The following is a 25,319-nucleotide window of genomic DNA, read 5'->3' as shown; positions in this document are numbered from 1 at the left end:
CGGGGGCTGCAACAGCTGTCCACCTGGGATGCTGCGCCACGTGGCCGGCCCCTAGCCAATCAACTTGGAGCTCAAGGCCCTGAACCCCCGTTCTCCATCGGTGGTCTGCACCTCTGCCTCGTGCGGAGGATCCCAGGCAGTCCTTGGAGCCGGTTTTCTGCAACAGATCCCGACAGGCCCCTGGTGAGTACAGCTCTAGTCAGTATGTTAACAATCAAGGGTTTTTAGGCAGATGCAGGGGAGACCTGCGCGCCCTTTCGGGGTGGAAAGGCAGCGCATCCTAGGTGTTTAACCCACACTGCTCTTTGCTCACACAACCCCAGAATCCCAGACAGCAGAGGGTTCGGCGAAGTCAGTCACAGGCCGGACGCCGCGGGAAGATCAGAACGTTCTTCGAGCGACCACGCAGCCGCGAAGCACCGCATCTCTTCAGCCGCCCCGAGGCCGCCGGTAGCCCTGGCAACGCCACGTCCGTTTCCGGCGTGTTGCGTCATCGCCTGGCGACAGACTTGGGGCGTGGGTGGGTTCCGGGAAGGGCCGACCCAGGAGTGGCGTCCCAGGTGGAGGGCGGGCGGCGCGGCGAGGTCATGGACAGCGGAGGAAGGCCCTCGCTGGGCCAGTTCATCCTGCTGGGTACCAGCTCCGTCGTCACCGCCTTCCTGTACTCAGTGTACCGACAGAAGGCTCAGGTCTCCCGGGAGCTCAAGGTCAGTGCCGGGACCGCCTTGGCCTCGGCCGGAAGAGCTGGAGGTGACCACCGTCCCCACCCCCACCCCCCACGGTGTCCAGCCCGTGGGAGCCAGGGGCGTGCTGACCGTCGCTTTGCTGCTGCTGTGTGCCGCTCCCGCTGTGCGCCGGGCACGAGGGGAACCCATGGTGCGGGGCTCCGGGCAGGGAGGGGGCGTGGAGGGCTGAAGGAGAGGAGCGTGGCGGTGCGGGCGGCCACTGCGAGACACCCAGCCGCGACAGGTGCTTTTTTCATTACAGTTCTTTTCTTTTGCTATTTGAAGGGGTTATGGGGCGGGGTGAGGGGAGAGCCTGGGCCATCATCGCTTGCTTCCCCAAACACGTTAAAGCAGGGAGCTGTTTCAGAAGTGAAACACCTGGGACTTGAACCCGCGCTCAGATGGGACCCTGGGATCGTAGGTGCAGTTTTTTAAAAATTTTATTAGTGATGATGTTTACATAGTTGATCAGGGTGGGAAGGGTCAGGGAGCAGTGGGTGAGACCCTTGTTTATACAATTTCCTCTTCCCGTCTATGGGGAGAGAGTTATACAAGAGGAGACACCACGCCCAGCTTCCCAACCGCCATATCACCCCAGGGTTTGGGGAACTGCCACCCGGTGTCATCTCAAGTTCCCCTTTGTGGAGCATTTTCTGAGGGTTCTTCTGTTCACGTGGTTTTGATAGTTCTGAGATGCTGTTGATATCACTGCTCCAAGGATGAGGAAATCCTTCCGAGGTTGATTGGCCGTCACAGTCTGCCTCTGAGTGTCCATTGGCCCAGCAGTTTGCTGTCAAGTTTCACTGGGATAGTTGATCAGTTTGTTCTGCTCTCCATCCTCAGTAAACCAATGGGTGCTGCAGCCAGCCCAGCCCTGCCCAACACACGCTTGGCTCTCAGGTACCACAGGGGGAGCTGCAGCCCAGTCAGGGCGACCCCTGATAACCCTTACTGGACTGGCCCCCCAGCTCTGGTTCCTGTGCCTGCCAGCATGTGCAGTGGACTGGTCCAGTCTGCCCCACATCCCATTGAGATCTTGTATACATCATTGGGCATTGAAGCCTAACTCAACCCAATTGATTTGACCCTCCAGCACACACTCCTGCCAGCGGGTGCCACCGCCTGTCCAGCCAGGCCCACCCCCAGTCCTGGTTCTCATGCTCACCAGTGGGAATTGCAGCCCATCAGAGAGGAGCCCACAACCCCTCCACTGGACCCACTCCCCATCCCCGATCGCGCACTCTCCAGGTGGTTTTGTGGTCTAGCTTGACAGGATTTGCCCCCAGTCCCAGCACTTGCCAGCTGATACTGCAGCAAAGCCCAACCCACCTGCCTTTATTCTGGCTCATGCCTGTACCAGTGGATACAATTGGCTACCCCAGCCTGGCTCTCCCCCTAACATGGTTCACATGTAGGCCAACAGGTGTTGTGGCCCTGCCCAGCCTGGTCTGCCCTCAGTTCCAGTTCTCATGCTCACCAGCATGAGTGGTGGTCCAGCGTTGGAGTCCCTACTACTCCCCTACAAGGTTTAACCCCCCATGCTTGGTCTTGTGTGTGCTGATGGGTGCTGCGGCCCAGTCTCTTGTAGCCCGTGCCACCTTGGCATTTGCTAGCGGGTACTGTAGCCTGGCCTGGTCCAGTTTGTTATTCCAGCTTGTGCTGGCAGGTGCTGCCACCAAACCCAGCATAGTCAGCCCTCAGTCCTGGTCTTCACATGTACTGGCTGGTGATGCAGCTAGACCCGGCCTGTCCTGCACCCCATCCTGGTTCTCAGATCTGCCAGTGGGTGTTATGAACTGGCCCGCCCCCATACCTGAGCCATATGTATGCCGGCAGGTACTGTAACCTGGTCTTGTCTGAGCTGCTCCTTGCCTTGGTTCTTGTGCTCAGGACTGCACCCTGACAGAGGAGTTCCCCAAGCTCCTTTATTGGATCTCCTGTCAGTCAGTGGTAGATCTCATGTACACTGGTGGGTCCTTGGCCCGGGCTGACTTAGTTCACCTCCTGTCCTGGCAGAAACAGTAGGATTGCCCAACAGGCCCACTCCCAGTCCATGCCCTGACATAGCTCTCACATGGCCCAGTGCAAACCAAAACCTAGCCCAGCCCATCCTACACTCACTGTGGCTCTCATGAGCACCAGTGGATGCTGGAGTCTAGCCTAGTCTGGTATGCCTCAGAGTCTGTCCACGCCCATGCCGAGGGACGCTGCAGCCATGTCCAGCCCACACCACCCCCATTGTGGCTTTCCTGCTCAGCAGTGGGAATCACAGCTGGGGCATTCCCTAGGGTCCCCAACGAGGCCTGTTCCCAGCCCCAGATCTTGTGCATGCCAGTGGTTGCTCTGACTCAGCTCTGCACAGGCTGCCCTCTTATCCTGACCTTTGCCATTGGATGCTGCAGCCTGGCCTGACCTGGCCCACCCTCAGTCCCAGCTCTCGCTGGTAAGTGCTGCAGCCTGGCCCTGTCCATCTGCTCCCATCACTGACTTGTGCAAACCTGTAGGTGTGATAGCCTAGCCCAGCGTGCCCTATATTCTAGGCTGGCTTGTGCACTTGCCAGTGAGCTAAGGCCCTGCCTGATCCACCCCCTTCCAAAGCCAGCCCACACGTGTGTGGACAGTTGGAGCTCTCATGCCCAGTCTAACCAACACCCAAGCCTGAATCTTATGCTCACAAGCAGGATCAATGGCCTATCGGGGAGTTGCCTTAGTTCCCCCACCAGACCCACTCCCAGATCCAAATCTCACCCATGTCAGTGGGTGCTAGGCCTTTACCAGTCACAGACTACTCCTCCATCCTGACTTATATATGAGCAGTGAAGGTTGTGATCCAGCCTGCCCCACACCATAGTCTTGGGTATGTCTGCAGGTGCTGTAGCTTGAACCAGCCCAGCCTGTACCCAACCCTAGTACCCATGAATGTTGGTGGGTCCATGGTCATACCTAGCTCAGCCTGTCACCACCCCCAGCTCCAAGCAAACCAGCTGAAATTGCAGATCACAGGGGTGGGCCCACACATCCCCCACAGAATCTGCCCCCAGGCCCAGTTCTCTTGTGTGCTGATTAGTGCCATGGCCCAGTCTAGCATTACCTGCCCCCTGTTTCTACTCTCATTGGCAAGTACTGTGATCTAACCCTGCCAGGTAGGCCCCCAGCCTGAGCTTTAGCATGTCCCAGTGAGTGGTATTAGGCATTGGTCATTACTAACTACCCCAGCACTGCTGTCCCTCTAGGGCTGCTGTGTTGGTCTGAACCTTAAAGGTCCATGTGTTCCCCCCTCAAGATCTTGTTGCTGGCCCGGGTCCTGCCACCTGGGAGCTCAGAGCCCACTGTCTGGCTGGCCTCTTCCAGACCCAATCCGGACCTCCGGGGTTAACTGACCCACGTGCCTCTGAGCACAGGGTAGGCAGATGGGTCAGGTTACCCTCCAGACCTGAGCCACGTCCGGGGCAATCCAATCCACCCAGCTCCAAGCCTTACCGCCTGGGAGCTCAGAACTGGGGCTAGCCAGCCCCCTCTGGCCTTGTAGTAGGTGCAGTTTAACCCGCAGCACCAGAGCACTTATTTATTTACTTATTTTCACCACACTTAACCTGAAAATAATGCTTTTTGAACAGACATGTTTGCATAACACATTTCCATATTGATTTAACTTTTTTCTTTACAAACTTAAAAAGAATTATTTGGTTTTATTTGAAAGGCAGATTTTGGGCCCAGCGGCGTGGCCTAGCACCTAAAGTCCTCGCCTTGATTGCACCGGGATCCCATATGGGTGCTGGTTCTAATCCCGGCAGCTCCACTTCCCATCCAGCTCCATGCCTATGGCCTGGGAAAGCAGTCAAGGACGGCACAAAGCCTTGGGATCCTGCACCTATGTGGGAGACCTGGATGAAGTTCCTGGCTCCTGGCTTCGGATCAGCACAGCACCGGCCGTTGTGGTCACTTGGGGAGTGAATCATCGGACAGAAGATCTTCTCTCCTCCTCCTCCTCTCTGTATATCTGACTTTGTAATAAAAATAAAATAAATTTTAAAAAAGGCAGATTTTATAGAGAGAAAATGACAGAGGTCTTCCGTCTGCTGGTTCACTCCACAAATGGCCTCAGTGGCCAAAGCTGAGCTGCTCTGAATCCAGGAGCCAGGAACTTCCTCCAGGTGTCCCACATGGGACCACCCTCCACTGCTTTCACAGGCCACAAGCAGGGAGCTGGGTGAGAAGTGGATCAGCCAGGACGTGAACCAGCGCCTCTATGGAATGCTGGCGCCACAGGAGGAGAATTTGTGCGCTCTGCCATCACAGCGGTCCCTCTTATTGAACTTCTGAGAAAAAGATGTATTTATTTGAGAGGCGGAGCGACAGGGAGATCTTCCAGGTCACTTCAGATGGCCACAGCAGGCAGGGCTGAGCCTCAACGCAGCCAGAGTCAGGAGGAGGTCTAGCTGGGTCTCCCATGTGAGTGGCCAGGTCCCGAACACTCAGGCCGTCTTCACAGGCACGTGAGTCGGGACTTGCAAAGCAGCGGCATTCAGACTGCACTCCTGTGCGGAATGCGGATGTTGCAGGCGGCAGCATGATCGACTGAGCACACCACCGCCCCAGCCCCCCAAACAACATGACAGCGCCCCCTGAAATTGTGAAGCAGAGTTGTGGTTCAGAAGAAAGTTTTTTATAGTCAGTTTAGAACTTTATTTATTTTTTAAATATTTATTTATTTTTATGGGAAAGGCAGATATACAGAGAGGAGGAGACACAGAAAGGAAGATCTTCCATCCGATGGTTCACTCCCCAAGCGGCCGCAATGGCAGGAGCTGAGCCAGTCCGAAGCCAGGAGCCAGGAGCTTCTCCAGGTCTCCCACGCGGGTGCAGGTCCCAAGGGCTTGGACCATCCTCAACTGCTTTCCCAGGCCACAAATAGGGAGCTGGATGGGAAGTGGGGCCACGGGGACTAGAACTGGTGCCCACATGGGATTCCGGTGTGTGCAAGGCGAGGACTTTAACCATTACGCTATCGCGCCGGGCCCCAGTTTAGAACTTTAACCTTAGATTGTTTGATTCTAAAATTGGGATTATTATTTTTTTTTCTGATTGGCCTCATTGCCGGATTGTGAATATCTGATTCGCATAGAGATAGATGAGCCTCTTAATTTGGAGATGGAATTTTATCTCCCCCTCCCCGCCATGGGTTCTGAGTGCCTGACAAGTGGTAGGTTACTGAGAGATGTTTTTGGATTTATGTCAGTTAGAACAACTCTGTGTGACCGCTAGGGCTTGATTTGACACTTGGAGAAAAGATGGGCTCCCAGCCCTGACCAAGTTCATTACCATCGGCTTGCTTTCAGTAAGGGCTTGGGAACCACTTGCTGAGAAGGGAGCTTTGGAGTCTGGAACGAACCCAGGTAGAAGGCGCTTGGAGGCGCCCTGCAACGTGGCCCCCTGTGAGACCAGCTGCCCGCCTGTTCACTAATAATCAAGTCAGCCTGGGCTCTGAGTGTGGCCCACACTGGACTTCCTGCCTTCTTGTCATTGAAGAGAGAAGCCTCCAGGTCCTGTCCCTTGGTGACTTAAAAGCTTTGCAGAGTGCAGACCCCTGAGCTTGGTGGAGTGGGGGAGGGTTCGTTTTCCTGGTGAGGTTATTAAAACTGCCAGTGGTGGGGCTGTGTCTCAGCGGTGTGCCAGCCTCCAGGATCCGCGTGCAGGTGACCTGTGTGGAAGTTCCAGGAGCCCGTGTCTGCCGCCCTTTTCAGCTGGCAAAGCTGAGACTCCCATCTGAGTCGCCCAGAGCTCCTCATCCAACTCCAGCTCTCTGCCCGCGCTCTCCCTCCCTCCCCGTAGCAGGGACGGAGGGGAGCTGTGCGGCTTCTGTGTTAGGTGCACTGTGTAAGTGGGTGGCGGGCGGGAAGGAGTGCCTGTGTTTAAAGTGCTCAGCATGGTGCTGCCACATGGGATGCTGAGTCCGTCATTTGTCATTGCGTATGTGTCAGGTGCTTGCTGTGTGTCTAGCACCGTTATGAAGGAGACGGGTTAATGCCAACGGAGGGTGCCGGGCAATAGTAGATGAATAAATTGTGTTAACTGTTGCCGCTGTTGTTTTTGTTTTTCTATTGGCCTTTTCCCTGTCATTCACCGTGTAGCCATGGCTTAAGTTTTCAGTGATTGGGACTGATGCCACGGTGCCAGCATCCCATACAGGCGCTGGTTCGTGTCTCAGCTGCTCTACTTCTGGTCTGGCTCCTTGCTAATGCACCTGGGAAAGCAGCTGAAGATGGCCCAAGTGCTGGGGCTCCTGCACCTGTGTGGGACACTGGAGGAAGCTCCTGACTCCTGGCTTTGGATTGGCCCAGCTCCGGCTTTTGCGGCCATTTGGGGAGTGAAACAGCAGATGGAAGATTCCACTTTATCTTCCCTTCTCTCTGTAAATTTGCCTTTTAAATAAAGATGGATAAATCTTAAAAAAAAAAAAAATTAAAGATAAATTCAGAGTGAAATAAACATGTGCCCAGTGGCTGTCTCCCTCTTTAGGGGCCCCTTGCCTGACATTCCCTAGATTTAGTGAAGGACGGGAATTCAGCATAGTACCCGAGATGCCAATGGGGATGCCCGCATGGGCGGAGGCTCGCATCACGGGCTCAGGTGCCTGGTGTTTTTCTTGTTTTAGTTTAATTCACTTGAACGGCAGAGCAGGACAGAAGAGTGGGCGATTTGAAATCTGGTTCACCCCTCAGCTGTGTGCAAAATCAGGAGCCTGGTCTGCCACGGGGTTCCAGGCACTTGGCTGCCGTCTGCTGCCTCCCAGCATGGACTGGAAACGGAGTAGCTTGAGCTTGAACCGGGGCTCCAGTATGGGATGCTTGCATGCTAAGGATGTCTTAAGCGACTGTACCACGATGGCTGCCTTGGTTTAGCTACTTGCCGCTTACCTAAGCCTCCCTGGCGCCACAGCTCAGATTTAATGATGTGGAGTCTGCGGCGTGCATATTACCAAGTACCTTATGTTTTGAGGATAAGTTTGGGGTAACTGGAGCACGTGTGGCTCCGTTGTCCACGCTGGAGGGCAGGAGGTCGTTTGTACCTCTGTGTAAGAGAGCCCCCAGCACTGCAGTGAGGTCACAGCCTCCATCTCCAGGGTCCTTATTCTCTGTACATGAAAAACCCAGCACAAAACGACCCCCGTGCTGGGGCCTTGGCCCTCCGTGGGAGGCCTGACTGGGCTCCCAGGCTTGCTTTGGCCTCACCCATTGCGACCATCTGGGAAGATCTTTCTGCCTCACCCTCTTTCTCTGTCACTCTTCCTTTCAAATATGATAAATATAGAAAAAAATAAGTATTTATTTATTCATTTTGCCTTTCAGTTGAATATATCAGAATGCAAAGGATGACTTTTTTTTTTTTTTTTTTTGCGTTTTAGGGAGCTAAAAAAATCCACCTGGGTAAAGATTTAAAGAGTATTCTTTCAGAAGCTCCAGGAAAATGTGTGCCTTACGCAGTTATTGAAGGTATGAGTCTTTATTGATAAGTGGAAAACAGCTTCCCTCTCCCAAGGTTGATAGAGACCGCCTTGGCTAACGTTAAGTGCCTGGTCTGGGATGTGTGTGGGGGTCAGAAAAACCTGGGTTATCGCTGTGTGCTCTTGGGAAGGTTACCAGACCTTTCTGGAACTCTGCCGCCTCACAGCATTGTTGGAAGACAGGAGTGGCGTAAGTGTGGGGGGCGCTTAGCAGGTGCTCCTACACCCACTTACAGTGAGTAAAGTGTCATCGCTTGGATAAGTTAAAGGAACTCAAAACTCGAAACGTGCTCTCCTGTTATCCTAAAGGAGAGGCCGGCCAATCCTTCAGAGACACAGTAAGGAGAGGGCTGTCGGCCTAGTGCCTGAGCTGCTGGTAGGGACACCCAGCTCTGGCTCCTGATTCTGGCTGGCACTGCACATGGCCCCAGCTCATGGCAGGGTGGGGGACCTGGCCTGAGCTTGACCCCTACTGCCTCAGCAGGCGGGAGGGAAGTGCACCGGCCCAGGAAGTGCTTCCGGCGCTCTTGGGCGTGGGTTTGCTCTCGCTCTCTTTGTATGTGTGTGTGTGTGTGTATATATACATACATGTATTTCTCTCTTTTCTACCCCCCCCTCCACTTCCAGTTTTTCAAAGACAAGTGGGCACTGGAATGGCAGTCAGGCTGTCACACCCCATACTGGAGTGCCTGCCAGGAGTCCCTGCTGTTCTGCCTCCAGTCCACTTTGCTGTCCCCATATGCCCTAGGAGCCAGCAGGTGCCGCAGAGAGCTGGGACTCAGTTCTGGGCTCCTGGCTCTGGCCAGGGCTAGTGCTGGCTGTTCTGGATGTTTGGGGAGTGAACCAGTAAATGACATTTCTCTCTCTGCCTTTCAGATAAAATGAAATAGATTGTTTAAAAACATGTTTAAAGGAAAGAAATAACGTTTTCCCTTAGGAGCTGTGCGATCTGTTAAAGAAACCCTGAACAGCCAGTTTGTGGAGAACTGCAAGGGGGTGATTCAGCGGCTGACCCTGCAGGAGCACAAGATGGTGTGGAATCGAACAACGCACCTGTGGTAGGTGTCCTTTGACCCCTGTCGGCAGCCTGCCGTTCGGCCCCTGCTGCTTTGGCTCCAGCTTCTCCTGAGACATGCCGAAGACCTGTGCGCACGTTCACGATGCTCTGCGTGTTCTGGGGAGCTCACCTCGGTCACCCAGACGGCCTGCTGGCTTGTCAGATTCCGGGCTCCATTCTAGTCCTACTTCGGGTTCCGGGATAGGGGACCTGGATCTCCCGGCTCCCACACACCAGAGTCTGAGGGCCGCTGACTTCCGGATCAGTACTTCAGGCTTCGCTCAGGTGATTGGAGCCGTTCTTGGAGTACATTTCCCCAGCTAGCCCTGGCGGCCTTGGACTTGACGTGTTCTTTCAGTGGCCAAGGGAAATGAACGGTTAGACTGTCTGGGAGGGTGCTTGCTGCCCACTGCTCCTGCCTGAGGTCTCAGAGTGGGGCCTCGCCGGTGGTGGTGGCTCGAAGGATGGGGCGCATGCCACCCCCGTGGGGGAGCCAGACTGAGTTTCCTGCTCCTGGCTTCAGCCACAGACCTTGTAGGCACAAGGGGACTAAGCCAGCAGAAGGGAGTGGGGCTTGCTTGCTCTCACACAAAAACAAATTCTGGAAAGAAAGAGATGTTGAGTGGCAGAGATTTCTGTTGCACTCATCTGGTTCCCATGGACTTTATCCTGTCCTCCTGGGTGTCGGGTCCTCTTTCCCCTGCCTGCTCGCCATAATTCAGTCATCAGATCTCTTCCCCACGTAGGAATGACTGTTCCAAGATCATCCACCAGAGGACCAACACGGTGCCCTTTGACCTGGTGCCCCACGAGGATGGCGTGGATGTGGCTGTGCGTGTGCTGAAGCCCCTGGACTCGGTGGACCTGGGCTTGGAGACAGTGTACGAGAGGTTCCACCCCTCGGTGCAGTCCTTCACGGACGTCATTGGCCACTACATCAGCGGCGAGCGCCCCAAAGGCATCCAGGAGACGGAGGAGGTGCTCAAGGTGGGAGCCACGCTCACGGGCGTGGGCGAGCTGGTCCTGGACAACGACGCCGTCCGCCTGCAGCCCCCCAAACAGGGCATGCAGTACTACCTCAGCAGCCAGGACTTCGACAGCCTGCTCCAGAGGCAGGAGTCGAGCGTCAGATTCTGGAAGGTTCTGGTGCTGGTCTTCGGCTTTGCCACGTGCGCCATGCTTTTCTTCCTCCTGCGGAAGCAGTACTTGCAGTGGCAGGAGCGCCTGCGCCTGCAGCAGATGCAGAAGGAGTTACGGGAGCAGGTGTCCCGGATGCTGAGCGAGGCCCAGTCGGAGGACAGGGAGGGCCTGGGCTCCACCTGTGTCGTATGTCTGACCAACGTCAGGTCCTGTGTCTTCCTGGAGTGCGGGCATGTGTGCTCGTGCAGCGAGTGCTACCTGGCCTTGCCGGAGCCCAAGCGCTGCCCCATCTGCCGGAGGGATGTCACCCGGGTGGTCCCGCTGTACAACAGCTAGGCTGCCTTGCCCACCCGGGAGGGGTCCCTGCCCAGCAGGGCATGAGGAGGAAAGCCCTGTGCAGGGGCTGCCATGGGGAGGGGGCACCTTCTTGGGCCCCAGCAAGTGTGCGTGATAGAATCGCCTGAATGCCACAGCCAGTGGCTTGGCGGCTTCAGCCCTTCTCCGGGGTGTGTGGTTGTTGCTTGCTGTACGCCTGCAGGGCTGAGTCCGGGGTGAGGTGGGCTGTGAGTGTCGGAGCTCCTCACGGAGTGACCTCTGGAAAGACAGAGGCGGGCTGTGGTCTGTGTGGCTCTGCCCTCCGGAAGGGCCTGCTTCCCGAGTGTCCTGCTGGGGACACCCTACCGTCTGTCTCTTCTCTCCTGTTTGCCTCCTGCACAGGAGCCTGTGTGCAGACAGGACAGCAGATGGTGAACCCCGTGTGTCTGCCTCTGCCTGCCTCAGGGGGAGACCCCGTTGGCAGAAGGAAGAGAGGCCCGACTCCGCTACCGCAGGGCGGCTGCCCCAGGGCACAGTGCCAGCCTGAAGTGGAGCGGCCGGCCAGCACAGCTCTAGTTTGCGTGCTGCAGAGGAGTGTCAAGGCACCCACAGGAAGCAGGATGCCCCTCCGCGCAAACTCTTCGCTTTTGTAGTTTTGTTTGCAAGAAGTTGCTAGCACCCCAAACAGCACACTTTTCAGCGCTGCTCCCCTGCCCTGATCTGAGGCCTAGTTGTCATTCTGTGGGTGCATCACACTGTCTACCCCACATTCTCCTCACCCCACAGCTGCCCGGCCAAGCCCAGGAACACAAGAAGTGGCTGGGGGACCTTCGTCGCCTCCCTGTGGGCATGGGACACACACAGTTGTTTTCTGCTTGCCTTCCCTGCCTTCATGTCCTGGTCCTCTCTGTGGGGAGCAGGGGCACCCTCAGGGTGACACTGGTACTGTGCAGTGTCCAGTGTGAACAGCACAAATTAAACACCTTATAGCCGAGTGTCAGCTTCTTGCTTTGCTAACGGGTTCAGTGGGCTAAGCTGAGGCTTCCCTGAAATGAGACTGGCGCACCGGCCATGACAGACTGAAAACCACTGTTTCCTGGTCCTGGCTGCGAGATGGTTGTGGGACCCCTTGTGTGCAGCCCAGTGAGGCTGGGGTAACTGCTGCCATGGGAGAACACCTGCGGGGCCACCTGGGCTTGCCCACAGCATCTGCCTGAGTGCCACCTGCCGAGTCTTGCGGAACCCCGGGAGGAAGGCAGTGTGCTGTGGCACCGTGTTCTCCTGTGGACGTTGGAGTAGCTTGTTCTCTCCTGCAAGCTGTGCTTACGGGCCCCTGGGGGACGTTCACAGGGCGCAGGGCACAGAGCTCCCAGGCGGTGACTCCAAGCTTCAGCTGCAGGCTGTTTGCAATCTCCCACTTTCCTGCTTGGCCCCTGAGGAGCCACCTGCAAGGTCCTTGTCTTACCCCCTCCCCGAAGGTGGGAGGGCTGGGGGCTCAGCAAGTGAGCCGGGAGGAGCTGCATCTTGTCCAGTGGGGGTTCCCATAAAGTGTTAGGGGGCTGATGGTAGTGACCAGCACACCTGCCAAGTGGCAACCCTTTTTTCTGTCCTTGGCTTCTGGGAAGGTCCATCTTACGATTCAGGGTGAGTGGCCCAGATGGGCAAGGATCTGATCCAGGAGATGAGAGAAAGGTGGGTGGCTGTGTTCTGGCCAGCAGAGCTCAGAGCCCGCTGCGGGAGACCCTCGAGCACTGCACAGTTCTGGTCCAGGTGCCTGCCTGGTCGCTGTTTGGGACGGTGGATACCATTAAGTTCCCGCTTTCCAGCTCAGAAGCTTCCTCTGCACAGGGGCTGTTGGGGCCAGAACTGCTGAGTCTGGGATGGGACTCTGACCATGACGACTCCTGAGGCATCCCAAGCTTAGGGCTGTGCTGTCACTTTAATCCTGGGTAGGGTATTGTGGTGCAGAAAGTTTCTGAACTGTTAAAGCATACTAAGGGTCTTAAAAAGTTGGTAGAAGCATTTATTATTTTTTAAAAATGCACGGATTTCAAAACTTTTGCACCAAAATCAATTTGCTTTTTACTTCAGTTTTCCATGAGCCTTTTGGATGCCCTCAGATGCTCGGCTGTCTGCTTCCACACGATGATGCTGTCATCCCTATTTAAATGAGAGCACTGAGGCTCGGCGGGGTTCCGCTGTCACAAGCCAGGGACCACTAGACTCTGCAGGAGTCACTTCCAAGGGAAGGTTCTGTCACTTGTTCAAGGCTGCCAAGGTCTCATCGTAGACAGCTGACCATGTCAAGCCTGGGAGATGGAAAACGCAAGTTGCACAGGAGACACCTGTTACAAGCGCACAGCAGCCACACTTAGCACCAGCCAAGCCTGGTGGAGGCAGAGGCCAGAGGTCCTCTGAATACTTACTCATCCAGAATTATTTGGGTCCCAGCACAATGGCTCAATGACTAAGTCCTCACTCTGCACGCACCAGGATCCCAAATGGGCACCAGTTTGTGTCTTGGCTGCTCTCTTCCCTTCCAGCTCCCTGCTTGTGGCCAAGAAAGCCATTGAGGATGGCCCAAATCCTTGGGATCTTGCACCCATGTGGAGACCCAGAAAAAGCTTCTGGTTTCGGATCAACTTGGCTGCAGCTGTTGTGGCTACTTGGGAAGTGAACCAGTAGGTGGAAGATCTTTCTGTCTCTCCTCTCTGTAAATCTGATCTGCCTTTCCAATAATAAGTAAAGCTTTAAAAAATGAGTCATTTGTAAGACAGAAAGATCGTTGGCTGATTCACTCCCCAAATACCTGCCACAGCAGAGCTGGGCCAGGCCTAGACCAGGAGCCCAGAACTCGATCTGGGTCTGCTTCTTGGGTGGCAGGGAGTCACTCGGCCATCACCTGCTGCCTGCCAGGGTGCAGGGTTTCCCACAGGCCAGCTCAACTGCTGCACCAGATGTCTGCTCAGAATAATCACAGAAGGTTTTAATATCAGAAGGTTTTAATATCAGAAGGTTCTTTTAAAAGAAGATTTATTTATTTTTATTGCAAAGTCAGATATACAGAGAGGAGGAGATCTTCCGTCCAGTGATTCACTCCCCAAGTGACCACAGTGGCTGGTGCTGCACTGATCTGAAGCCAGGAGCCAGGAACTTACCCCAGATCTCCCACATGGGTGCAGGATCCCAAGGCTTTGGACCATCCTCAGCTGCTTTCCTAGGCCACAAGCAGGGAGCTGGATGGGAGGCAGGGCTGCCGGGATTAGAACTGGAGCCCACATGGGATCCCAGTGCGTTCAAGGCGATGACCTTAGCCCCTTGGCCACCATGCCGGGCCCAGGTTACCAGTTTTAAAAGCCAATGTGGAAAAATTAAAATGCACGATGGCGAGCAAGGCCAGTGTCTTGATGCCTTCCACTTCAGGGCCCCAGTCCTGGGTGATGGGAACATGAATTGGGCAAGGGATCTGCTGCTGCTGGCTGCTCAGGGGCAAGCCTGTCCATGTTGGTTTTACGGGTACACATTCGTGCCATTGGCAACCGTCTGCTGAATGTCAGTGGTGGGCCTGCAGGTGGATGAGGGATAAGGGCATCTCTTCCTCAGAGAGCTGCGTTATGGACCAGCTCAGCCCCATGGGGGTAAGTGCTTTCTGATCCAGCAGGTGCCTAGCTGGGGAGCCTTGAAGCCAGCTGGCTAGGGCAGAGACTCTTGGCTCTTACACAAAGGAAGAGTTAGGAATGGAGGGAAGTGCTACAAAAGCAGCACACCTGATAGGGTCTAGAACCATCGACACCACTGCCAGCCTGGCCAGGCCCCTCTTCTGTCCAGGCTCCCTGCCATCTGCAGGGTCAGTGCTGCCTGTCCCACATGCGTCCCCGTGTGGCCTGTCCCAGCCATCTTTCCAAGCTGGTTCATGTTCCTCTGGGAAAATACTGTTTTTTATTGTTTTCAGGAGAGAAACAGATCTTCCGTCTGCTGGCCACACAGCTGGGGCACAGAACTGAATCCAAGTCTCCCATGCGGACGGCAGGGGCCCAGAGACACGCACCGGCACCTGCAACCTCCAAGGCCATACGTTAGCATGGCAGCTGGATGGGAAGCCGGTGGGAAGCTGGACCACAGGGGTGCTCGCTTCCCCGCAGGGGGGCTATCCTGATTGCTGTTCAGAGCACCTGCTCTAGGGTCCTCCCACAGCGCACACAGCTGTCCCCTTAGCACGCCACACTGGCCTCCACCTTGGACTCTTGGCCCTGCTTTCCCTAGCTGACCCCTCACCCTGAGGGGCTCAGTGTTAGCTGGCACCTGTGGGGTAGCTTCCCCTGTGGCCTCCTGCTCTAGGCCGCAAGGCCCACACCTTGCCCGAGGATCACATCACTCCTGTACCTTCTGCTGCTGAGGTTCTAGGTTGGCAGTGCACACAGTGGGGCTCATGTCACCGCTGGCTCTGTGCACTGAAGCCTCATGTGCGTTGTACACAGGACCCTTCCAGGCCTCACCTGGAAGCCTGTCCCATCCAGCAGGACAGTCAATGGGTACACGGCTCCTGACAGAAACCCAGAGAGGCCACGGGTCTTGCCACGTATATGAGGACGACAGGATTTAAATCCCAGAAGTCTGAATTCCAGAACCCAATGTACATGGGGGGGGGGAAGGGATAGACTAGCAAATCAAAGAGTAAGCTTAGGGATAATCCTGGAAGGCTGCCTGGAAGAACTGGCTCTGGGGCCATAGATGAGAGCCATGACTTTGTTGTAAAGAGCAAGATTGGGTTCTTTTAGGGCCCGAATACAAGATGGATGGAGTGCCCAGGAGGGACATTATGTCCAGGGAGCTGTTCAGAGCTCCAGGGAGTCCAGCCAGGAAAGTCCGAGCGATGTCATCGGGTAGTGATGCGTGGTCTGGGCCAGGAGCCCACAGGCTGCCTTCCTCCCTAGTTCTGCTCCATTGCTGTGTGACTGTGGCCAAATGACTTAACCTTTCTGGGCTTCAGTTCTGCCTTTAAAAGGTGCAGGGAGGACTGGAAGCTCTCCAAGGCTCTGTTCAGCCCTGACACGTGGCGTGTTGAGGCCCTCTTGCAGGGCTGCTAGTCTGCGGGAGGAGCCGTGACTCCCATCAGGCTAGCCACTTGCCACAGTGCATTCTCCAGAAGCTGGGGCTCAGCACATCTCCCTCGCTAGGCGTTGTTGACTTATCCCTGTGCAACGAGATAAGCCTGCTGTGTGATGTCCCAAATTGCTCCCCAAAGTGCTCATTATTCACTTCCCCTGCAGCTGCCTTATTGTTTCCTGATCCTAGTCTAGGGACTTGGCATTTCCCTTCCCCATGCCTGGGGCATGTGAGGCCGTGCCGGGAGGTCTGAGGGGCTGGGCAGGTCCTGGGTGGGCAGAGGGGACTTACCTCTGTCTGTGACCCTCAGGCCCTGCTGCAGCCTCAGTGTGGAGCCCTCCAGTGGTGGGCGGTGACTGAAGGACCACCGCTGAACCCAGCATGCATAAGCAACCAAGTGTACCAGGCACCTTGCACCTGTCTCTTAGGCATGTTCCCTAGGCCTGGGCTGTACAATGAGATCATCCTAAGACTGAGGTTCTAAACTACTCTGGTTGTGCCCCACTCTTATTCCCAGAGTCATCCTAGTTACTGAAATTATTCCTTGGGGCAGTGCTTCCACCTTGCTGGCTTGCTGGCCACAAATGCCTCCCACCGTCTCCGACCTAAGGCATGCTGCAGTTCCTCCAGTGACGCCCAGGGGGCACTGTGTCCCTGTGGTTGAGAATCCGGGCTCCCGCTGGAGTTGGAGGTTGTGGAGCTGCAGGAGCAGAGGCGATGTTTTCTTCCCTGGGGCTGAGGACCAGGCCTTAGTAGAGGAGGGCAGCCCTGGAAGAGGATGCCAGGCTGCTGAGCCCACCACCAGCTGCACACAGCTCGGAGAAGGGAGAAGCTGGAATTCTCTGGTTCTCGACTTAGCAGGGAGCTTGCCGCAGATGTAAATCCAAGGAATTCTAATGGTGGTAATAGCCCACATTTGTCCCTCTGTGATTTCCCAGCCATCCCTGCTGACCCGCACGGTGTGCCTCAGCAGGAAGCTAGGGCTAGGAACAGAGTTGGCTCTACATCCATGCAGTGTGATGTGGGATTCACACAGCTGCCCCGTTCTGTGACGCTGTCTTGGCACTCGGCCCTCTCACCTGCCTCTACCATGGATGGCCCTTGGCCCCCAGCCCTGTTCTGCCCAAGAGCCTGGCACGGCAGGTTGGGGAGAGAGGGCGCCTGTGACCACGAGGTGGCTGTGCTTTGGCCCCCTACTCTCATCTGTAGCTTCTGGAGGCAGAGCCGGGGCCAGCCCCTGTTGGCCCCAGGGGCTGGTGTCAGGGTGCTGGGACTGGTCTCATGGAGGCTGTGCACAGCTCTGGCTTTGCTGACTCAGTCTGCGGCCCTACTGAGCCGCTTTGCCTGCCTTGCACCCCCATAGCTGAGAGGGTCTGTTACTCCCAGAGCTGGGTCACACGCACAGGCAGGCGCAGGGCGAGCCAGGAGCGAGCAGCAGGCTCCTCCCTGAATCCTTCTGTAAGTGACTGCACCAGCTCCTGAGCCCAGAGCGCGGGCAGTGGGGAGGGAGGTGGGGGGGGGGAACGCATGACACCTGGGTTCCAACTGGGGGGCTCCCAGAGACTAGAAGAGGCTGGGTCCTTGCTTTGCTAACTCTCTGAGTGGGTAGTCAGGCACCTGGAGCTCCAGCTGGGTTTCCTGTGTGGGAGTCAGGGACTCACTCAGGCCAACCTCTGCTGCTTTCCCAGGCACATCAGCAGGCAACTGGGTAGCAAGTGGAGCAGCCAGGACTTGAATGGGTGCTCAGCAGTGGCTCCAGACAGCTGGGTCCCCACCAAACATGTGCAAGACCTAGACCCAGTCTGCTGGCTCAGCCTCATCTGTCACAGGGGAGAAAACTAGTGGATAGAAGATATGTCTGTTTCTGCCTCTATCTACAGAAAATCAAATTCAAACAAGCTTTCAAGGCTTATGTGCATGAGTGTGTGTGTGTGTGCGCGCGCATGTTGTCAGGAGGGGATGGGTAGAGGGATGGTGGGTAGCCGTTACATCCAAGTCCCTGCGTTGGGGAGAGTGATGGTAATGTTTTATTCTCCCCAGCCTTGGCTCAGAGTAAAGATTCCCAAATGGGAGGCTGCTTAGTCACTGACAGGACACCATGTCCTGGCCTGGCCAGGCTCAGCATTCCTGAAGCACCACCTCTATGGGAACCTGGGCATGGCCTACCTACTGATGCTCTGCACCTGGGATGCCCGGCAGCACCGTTGCTCTCAAAGTCTTGGCTGCCACTGTCTGCTGCTACTGCCCGGGCCTCGGTTTCCCCATCTGTGGCCTGACCAAGCACAGAGACCGGGATCTCTTATGCTGGGCCCAGCCGGGCTGCCCTTCTCTCTTCCTAATTCATTGGCATCACACACGTCTGCCTCCTAGCATGTGGGTGCTGTGGCAGCCTGTGCAGGGTTCCAGATGACGCCTGTGTGTGGTGGAGGTAGTGTGGGGGGGACAGTGGGAGGCAAGGCTCTGGGGCCCTACCAGCGCTTCCACCCAGTTTCAGCTCCTTCTGATTTGGGGGAACTGGTTTTGCAAGGCAAAAACAAAGCCTTGATCAGCCTACTCTGTGATGCCAAGCAGCTGTCACTCATATGGCTGAGGCCCAGAGAGGGAAGGGACAGGGCAGGCACCTGAACCTGCAGCCCCTGGCAGCTGCCCTACACCCTGCACTCTGGGTGGGGCTGACTCGCACTGTCCCGTGGTGGAACTGAGGTGTGTCCTTGGCTACAGCTTCAGGTGCCTCATCTGAAAAATGGGCTGACCACCTCCATCCCCAGCACCGCCCACCTCAGCAGAGAGGAGTCAGACTGAGATGTTCTGTTGAGGGGTAGGGGCAGGGTGGTCTATTTAGGGGGTGAGTCCTGGGTTGGAAGGTAGGTGCCATCTTTAACTTCATTGGGGGACCAGCTGGCTCAACTGGCTAATCCACCCCCTTGCAGTGTCAGCAACCCCTATGAGCACTAGTTTATATTCCAGCTGCTCTACTTCCCATCCAGCTCCTTGTTTATGGCCTGGGAAAGCAGTTGAGAATGCCCCAAAGCCTTGGGACCCTGTACCCGCGTGGGAGACCTGGAAGCGCTCGTGGCTCCTGGCTTCAGATTGGCTCAACTCCAGCCATTGCAGTCACTTAGGGAATGAACTGTGGGACGGAAGATCTTCCTCTCTGTCTCTCCTCCTCTCTGTATATCTGACTTCCCAATAAAAATAAATAAATCTTTAAAAAAAATCATATTCCAGCTGCTCCACTTCCAAGATCAGCTCTCTGTGGCCTGGGAAAGCAGCAGAGGACGGCCCAAAGCCTTGGGACCCTGAAACCACATGGGAGTTCCAGAAGACGCTCTTGGCCTCAGACTGGCTCAGCTTCGTAGTTGAAGCCATTTGGGGAGTGAACCAGCACTCTCTCCTCCCTTTTCTCTAAATCTGCCCTTCCAAAACAAACAAGTAAATAAATAAGCCCTCATTTGGAGAAGGCAAGGAGAGCATGTTTCTCTCCTCACTGCTGTGGGGCGCGCAGGCCTGGTCAGTCCCACCGGCTCTCGGCTTACCTTCTCCACAGTAGCTTATGGGAAACTCAGCATACACACTGCTTTATTCCTGTTGCACAGACTGGTGGAGTGGTCCCAGCCCTGGAGGTTTGCTCTGCAGGGATGTGGAACTGCAGCCGGCCAGGAAAATGGGCTCCTCGGGCTGTACCAGTAGCCAGTGACCTTGGGCAAGTCTTTTTCTGTAACAGGGAGTGCAACATCTCAAAAAATATTTATTCTGAGAAGCAAGGTCAATTGTGGATGTGAAATTGCTTTGGGGGAAAAAAGAGAAAGCACGGTACAAATGCAGAGGCCTCCTGTCATTTCACGCCTGTGTTTCCTGCCCTGCACTCGGGCTCCAAGCAAAGCCTTAATGAACAGGGCCGGGCAAAGGCCAGGGCCCGGGGGTCACGGCGCCAGCCACTCCAGCAGGGGGAGTGGGCTCACCCCTGGCTCTCCTGAGCTTTGTGGCCCTGCCCAGAGATGGGCAGGTTTGGGCTGGACAAAGTAACCTCAAGGCACTTCCTCTGGCTCTGAAATCGCAAGGAACGGAGGTGGGGCTGCTTGTTCCAGCTTCTGAAATCATTTATGAAGCGTTCATTGCACACCCACTCCCAGGAACACCCCCTCCCTTTTATTGTAGTTTTGTTTTTGTTCTCTCTGCTGTCCTGCAAGGTACACGGGGGACCACCGGCACACAGATGCCATCCTATGGCTGAAACTGGTGATTTGTTTAAAGAAGGGACACGCTCAAAGTCCTACATTGGATTCAAACCCAGGCCCACGCCCAAAGCGCAGGCATACTCCACCTGCCCCACTGGCTCCAGGACCCTCCCTCTTCGCCAAGGCGCCTGGCTTCTGGCTGCCTGCTAACCCCACGTTCAATTTCTGGAGAGGGCTTGTGCTGGCTCCTCTCAAGTGCTTCCTCCACCGAAAACTCTCTGCCCTTTCCTCTCACCTCACCTGCCCGAGGCGGGGTGGGGTCGGGGAGAACCTGGCAGGGTTCTTTCCACACCAGCTGGCAGTTTGAGCCAGGTGAGAGAGGTCACCTGGACCACATGGGTTACCCGGCGGGCCCGGCCTCCCTGCAGGTCGCCCGACCTTGCCCGCTGGCTTGTCTCTGCCATCAGCCGGCTCTGCCGAGCGACGACGGTCTCCAGGGAGAGAGCAGGTGCCGCTGGCTCGGGGCAAGGATAACGAGCGCTCCTCACGCACCTTGTCCCCTCGGAGTTGCCATCTGCGCCGCAGATGCGCCTCCCGAGCCTCTGGGGCTGCCCCGTCCCCCTGCCGGGAGCTGGGAGTCGGCTCCTCGACCCAGGGACCGCAGCCTCTCCGAAGGGCTTCCGCCTGGGGCGGGAAGGGAGGTCCCCGAGGGCAGAGGGCGGCAGGCCCGGGACGTCCCCGGGGGGAGGCTGCGGGCGCGGGGAGCGGGGCATCCCGGGCGAGCCCGGCGTCACCAGGCGCTTCCCCGTCCGGCGGGAGGCGGGGCTGCCCTGGCCTCCCCCAGCGGCTCCCCGAGGGCACCGCAGCTGGCCGGGTGCGGGGAGGAGGGTGAGGTCTGAGCGGGTGGGCCCTGGAGTGGGGGGAGTCAGGTGGTGGGGGGGACAGGGGCGTGCTCGCGGGGCCTGTCGGGCACCCTCCGACCTGACCCCTTCCGGGCGCCCCCAGCTACCCTCGGGAACGGCAGTCACGGCCCGTCGGGCGCGGAGCCGGCGCGCACCGGCTCCGGGCCGGGTAAACAGCGCGCGGGCGGGGAGGCGGGGGCGGCGCCCGGAGGCCGCAGGGCCGGGCCGGGCCGGGGCGGAGCGCCCGGGGCCCCTCGGCGGGCGCGGGGGGCGGGAGCAGGAAGCCGGGGCGGCCCGGGCCGGCCCCGCGGCCCCGTGACGTCGTTCGGCTTCCCGGGAACTCTCCCTGAGGCCCGCGCTCGCCTCCTCCGCGCTCCTGCCCGCGCCTCGCTCGCCACCGCGGCCGGCATTTCGCTCTCGCTGCTCGCACTCGCTGCCAGCTCCGGCCCCTGCCTCCTCCTCCTCCTCCTCCTCCTCTCCCCTCCACCCTCCGCCTTCCCTCTCCGATCCGCCCCTCGCCCTCCCGCTCCGGGCCCTGTGTCCCCCCCCCCCCATCTCGTCTCTCCTCTCCAGCCCGGCCCCTCTCCGGTCTCCCTCGCCCCTTTCCGTCGCTCCCCTGCCTCCCTCGCTCTCGGCTGCCCTCCCCCTCCTCCGGCTTGCTCCCCCTCCCCCATCCCTCCCCTCCGCTGCCCCGCTGCGCGCAGCTCCTCAGTCCTCCCCGGCCGCCGCCGCCGCCGCCGCGGCCGCCTCTCCCCGGGGCGCGCCCTCCTGGGCCCCGCGCCCTCCGGGCTCGCAGGGACTCCCTCCTCCCCACCCCCCCACCCCGGCTCGCGGCCCCGCCCGGCCCGGCCCCCGCCCCGCGCCCGAGCGCGTCGAGGATGTGAGTCCTGCTCGCCTCTGCCCGAGCAGCAGCCACTCGCGCGCCGAGCCCGAGCGCAGCGCAGCGCAGCCGCGGGCGCTCGCCGGGTCTCTGGCGCGGGCGCCGCGATCTCGCCCTAGCGGGGTCCCCACCCCTCCCCGATCTGCCGCCCGGCGCTAGCGCCGCAGCCCCGCGGGCCGTCCCCGGCCGGCCGCCCACCGGCCCCAGCGCCGCTGACCCTGTCCGCCGCGGGCGGGGACGCAGGCGGAGGAGGCGCCGCTGCGGAGCCCCCGGACGCGACCATGTCGGAGGTGCTGCCCTACGGCGACGAGAAGCTGAGCCCCTACGGCGACGGCGGCGACGTGGGCCAGATCTTCTCGTGCCGCCTGCAGGACACCAACAACTTCTTTGGCGCGGGGCAGAGCAAGCGGCCGCCCAAGCTGGGCCAGATCGGCCGGAGCAAGCGTGGTGAGTTCTCAACCCCCTCGCCCCCTGCCTGCACTGAGGCCCGGCCTAGGAGAGAAGCAGGTCTCTCCTCCGTGCGCGCCGCTTTCGACGCGGGCAGCCCCCTCCTCCAGGCAGACCCTGGAGGATCCCACACTGCGGGCCCGCTCAACCAGATCCCCGCTGGGGTCACCCCGGGGGCGTGGCGGCTGGAGGTTGACTTCGCCGCCTCCACCCGTGCCAAAGTTTGCTTTTTTTGCTGTCCACCTCTGCTCACCCCCACCCCGCTTTGGCGCAGTGAAGGCGCTGCTGCGCTGGCCGGGCCACTCCGGAGTTGGGGGTCCCAGGGGTCCCCGGGCTCCCCAGGTCACTGCACGGCGCGCGGACGGGGCATAGGGAAGGCCCCGCGGGAAAGGCGAGGGACATCCTGCTCTCCCGGGCTTTCCATCCTTCCTCGGCAGGGGGAGGGGGTTTCCAAGTCTGGACGCTGGGCGGGAGACCTGGAAAAGCCCTGGAGAGTCGGAGGCTCAGAGGCTCCGAGGAAAGCTCCGGAGCCGTGAGGACTGGGAAATCTACCGACGGCTGCAGGGAGTGATAGGGACGCTGGGATGGAGACAAGTGCGCGGGAGGCCGGGGCGAAGCTCCAGGGAGAGCTGGGGAAAGCTGGCGCGGGAGGGACCGGAGCCAGGGACGCAGGACTGAGCAGCGGCAGGCAGTGCGAGGGCAGAGAGACCCAGGGCCTCGACAGGTGATCCACGTTCCGAAGGCTTCGAAGCAGGCGCTGAGAAAGGCTAGGCTGGGCAGAAACACGGGTTGGCGGCCACTGCAGCCGCGGGGAGACCTAGCGACCAAGTCCTCTGTCCCGGGGCTTGCAGAAGGTGCGCGGCAGAGGGGCGCCCGCCGGGGAATGCGCCGGGTGGGCGGCGAACTGGGCGGCTGGGTTTGTACCCTCTCTGCTTCCTTTCCTTCGAATCCATCTGGGGAGGGGGCTGCCATGGGACCCCTGGTAGGGGCAGTGGAGGAGGTGGCGGAGGATTGGGCCCCCTCCTCTGGCTCCCAGCCCTCCTCCCTCTGCCTCCCCGTCCCCACCTACTGGGCACCCTGGGAAGCGCCGGTGACCCCTTGGCTGGGCCCAGGCCACTGACCTCTTTCTCCCCTCTTTTGCAGTGGTTATTGAAGATGATCGGATTGATGACGTGCTGAAAAACATGACCGACAAGGCGCCTCCGGCTGTCTAACTCCCCGAAGACCCGGAGAGCGAGGAAGGAGTAAGCGACGAGAACAGTTACTGGCAAAAAGCATGAGGAAGGAAAGCACTTTGAAATTTATGACTAGCTTGCTTCCACCATGAAATCAACAACCCGCATCTCCTGTCAGGCGGGGAGACAGATGAGGCAGGAGGAGGCTGCGGCGGCGGCAGAGGAGGCTCCCGGCTTCTCTGCAAAAATAAAAAAGTAAAAAAAAAAAAAAAAAGTAAAAAAAAAAAAGTTAAAAAAAAATCACTATATACACACATATAAAGAAATTAAAAAGAAGTCTCAGTTGCAGCTATTTGTCGATATGAATATCCATTTCTTTTTATATCTGGTGAATATTGCGCAATTCCCCGGGTTTGGAGCCACTTCCTGAAGCGGGTGTTCTGAGGTGTTGGCATTCTTTGCTGATTTGGCTGTTCCCGATGTTTACATTATTTAATCTTGCAAAAATGATTCTGTGCACTTGGACCTGAAATGCTGTTTTGTTTTTTTTTTTAAATCCTCGGATGTACACAGAACATCAGAAACTCGTCTCTAGAGAGAGTTATTATCTTTTGAGGTTATTAGGAATATGTGTGAAGCAAGAAGATAACTTGTAAGGGATGAGCCGGAGGAAGGATCCTGGTTCTGCTTCCAAAGCAAGTGTAAAGCTTGTGTTGGTTGTAGCAAGCCCTTTGCCCAGGTTAATGCAAATGGACACATTTTATATGTCAGAAGGGGAAAAAAAAAAAAAAAACCACGAGAAAAAAAAAATGCTTGAGCTTTTTTCCTGAACCCTCCTAGCCGGCTGTTGTGTGAGCAGCCTGATTTTTTCTCTCTAATATTGTGTCAGTTTATTCTCTTTAATGGACTGTAAAAATGTAATCACAAGAGTGCCAAATATCTGGAAATGCCTCGAAGCGTTTTGGTTTCGTTTCTCCCCCCTGTGCTCTGCGTCCACGTAAAGGAATGCTGGGAGTGTCTTTTCTGTTATTTAGAGGGATTCCCTTAAGGCACACCAGCTGCCTGTTTTGCATGGTATTTGCAAAAAAAAAAAAAAATGCCTCTTGCGTGAGGAAATCTTCAAGCATTTTTTTGTTTGCAACTTTGGCCCTCAGGAGGTTCCCCGTCCCTTTCTGGTTCCCTCTTTTTCTGAATTGGATATTCTGTCTGTTGCACCTTGAACCAGCACACAGGGCCATCTCTGATGTGTAATAAAAGAATGTTCCTGTGTCTCTCCTCTCTGCCCTCCGCTTGGGTTCCCCGGGGACGTGCCATTGATCTGTTGGAGGGTGGCTGCTGTGTCCTATGGGTGGGCTCAGGTGGCAGCCAAGGTGGGCTGGCCTGGCAAGACCTGTCCCCCCACAAGGCAGGTTTGCTGGGCGCTGGCTGCCTTGCTGCGATGACTGCTGACTCTCTGGGCAGCGGACTTGGACCTCGCTCCAGCTCCCAGGATTCTGGTCCTGTGGGCTGGAGTCCCTGAACTTCTTCAAGCCTCAGTTTCCTGATCTGTGCCATGGGGATAACAGCTTTGGCCTCACGGCTGTTGGGGGAGGTGGGGGGTGTGCAGGAGCCACTCCAAGCCCACTCAGTCCTTCTCCAAGGACCAGCTGTCCTCAGAGACAGGGCCAAGGACAGGCTGTGCCCTTTTCCCTACGTCTTCACCCTCTGGAAGTCCCAGGTCCCTGCTTGGGGTGGAGCCTGTGCTTCCCACCACCGGATCCTAGGTGGCTGAACTGGGGGGAAAGAAATCCTCTCCTGGTGGGGCGGTTGTGGTGGGTCAGATCCCCGGGGAGGAGGGCTTTGGCCAAAGAAAGGCTTGGAGGGGTTTTTCTCTCTGTCTGGAACTGACAT

At 57.5% G+C, this 25,319-nt stretch overlaps 2 protein-coding genes across 2 annotated transcripts; both read left to right on the top strand.

Annotated features, from left to right (window-relative positions):
* Nucleotides 1–538: 538 nt before the first annotated feature.
* On the top strand, nucleotides 539–11,735 carry LOC121167575 (mitochondrial ubiquitin ligase activator of NFKB 1). Its single transcript, XM_040997053.1, has 4 exons — nucleotides 539–707; nucleotides 8,131–8,218; nucleotides 9,167–9,287; nucleotides 10,033–11,735. Exons 1-4 carry the CDS (start codon nucleotides 588–590, stop codon nucleotides 10,760–10,762), a joined length of 1,059 nt encoding a protein of 352 aa, XP_040852987.1. The 5' UTR covers nucleotides 539–587; the 3' UTR covers nucleotides 10,763–11,735.
* A 9,944-nt stretch (nucleotides 11,736–21,679) lies between these two features.
* Nucleotides 21,680–24,700, top strand: LOC121167572 (calcium/calmodulin-dependent protein kinase II inhibitor 1). The gene is made up of 2 exons (XM_040997049.1): nucleotides 21,680–22,254; nucleotides 23,398–24,700. The coding sequence occupies exons 1-2, from the start codon at nucleotides 22,089–22,091 to the stop codon at nucleotides 23,466–23,468; spliced, it is 237 nt and encodes a 78-aa protein (XP_040852983.1). The 5' UTR covers nucleotides 21,680–22,088; the 3' UTR covers nucleotides 23,469–24,700.
* The last annotated feature ends 619 nt before the right edge of the window (nucleotides 24,701–25,319 follow it).

This window comes from Ochotona curzoniae, unplaced genomic scaffold, assembly GCF_017591425.1.
Source record: "Ochotona curzoniae isolate NIBS_2020 unplaced genomic scaffold, NIBS_Ocur_1.0 patch392, whole genome shotgun sequence".
Classification (NCBI taxonomy): Eukaryota; Metazoa; Chordata; class Mammalia; order Lagomorpha; family Ochotonidae; genus Ochotona; species Ochotona curzoniae.
The sequence above is the reverse complement of the archived record's forward strand: the minus strand, read 5'-3'. Positions and strand labels throughout refer to the sequence as shown.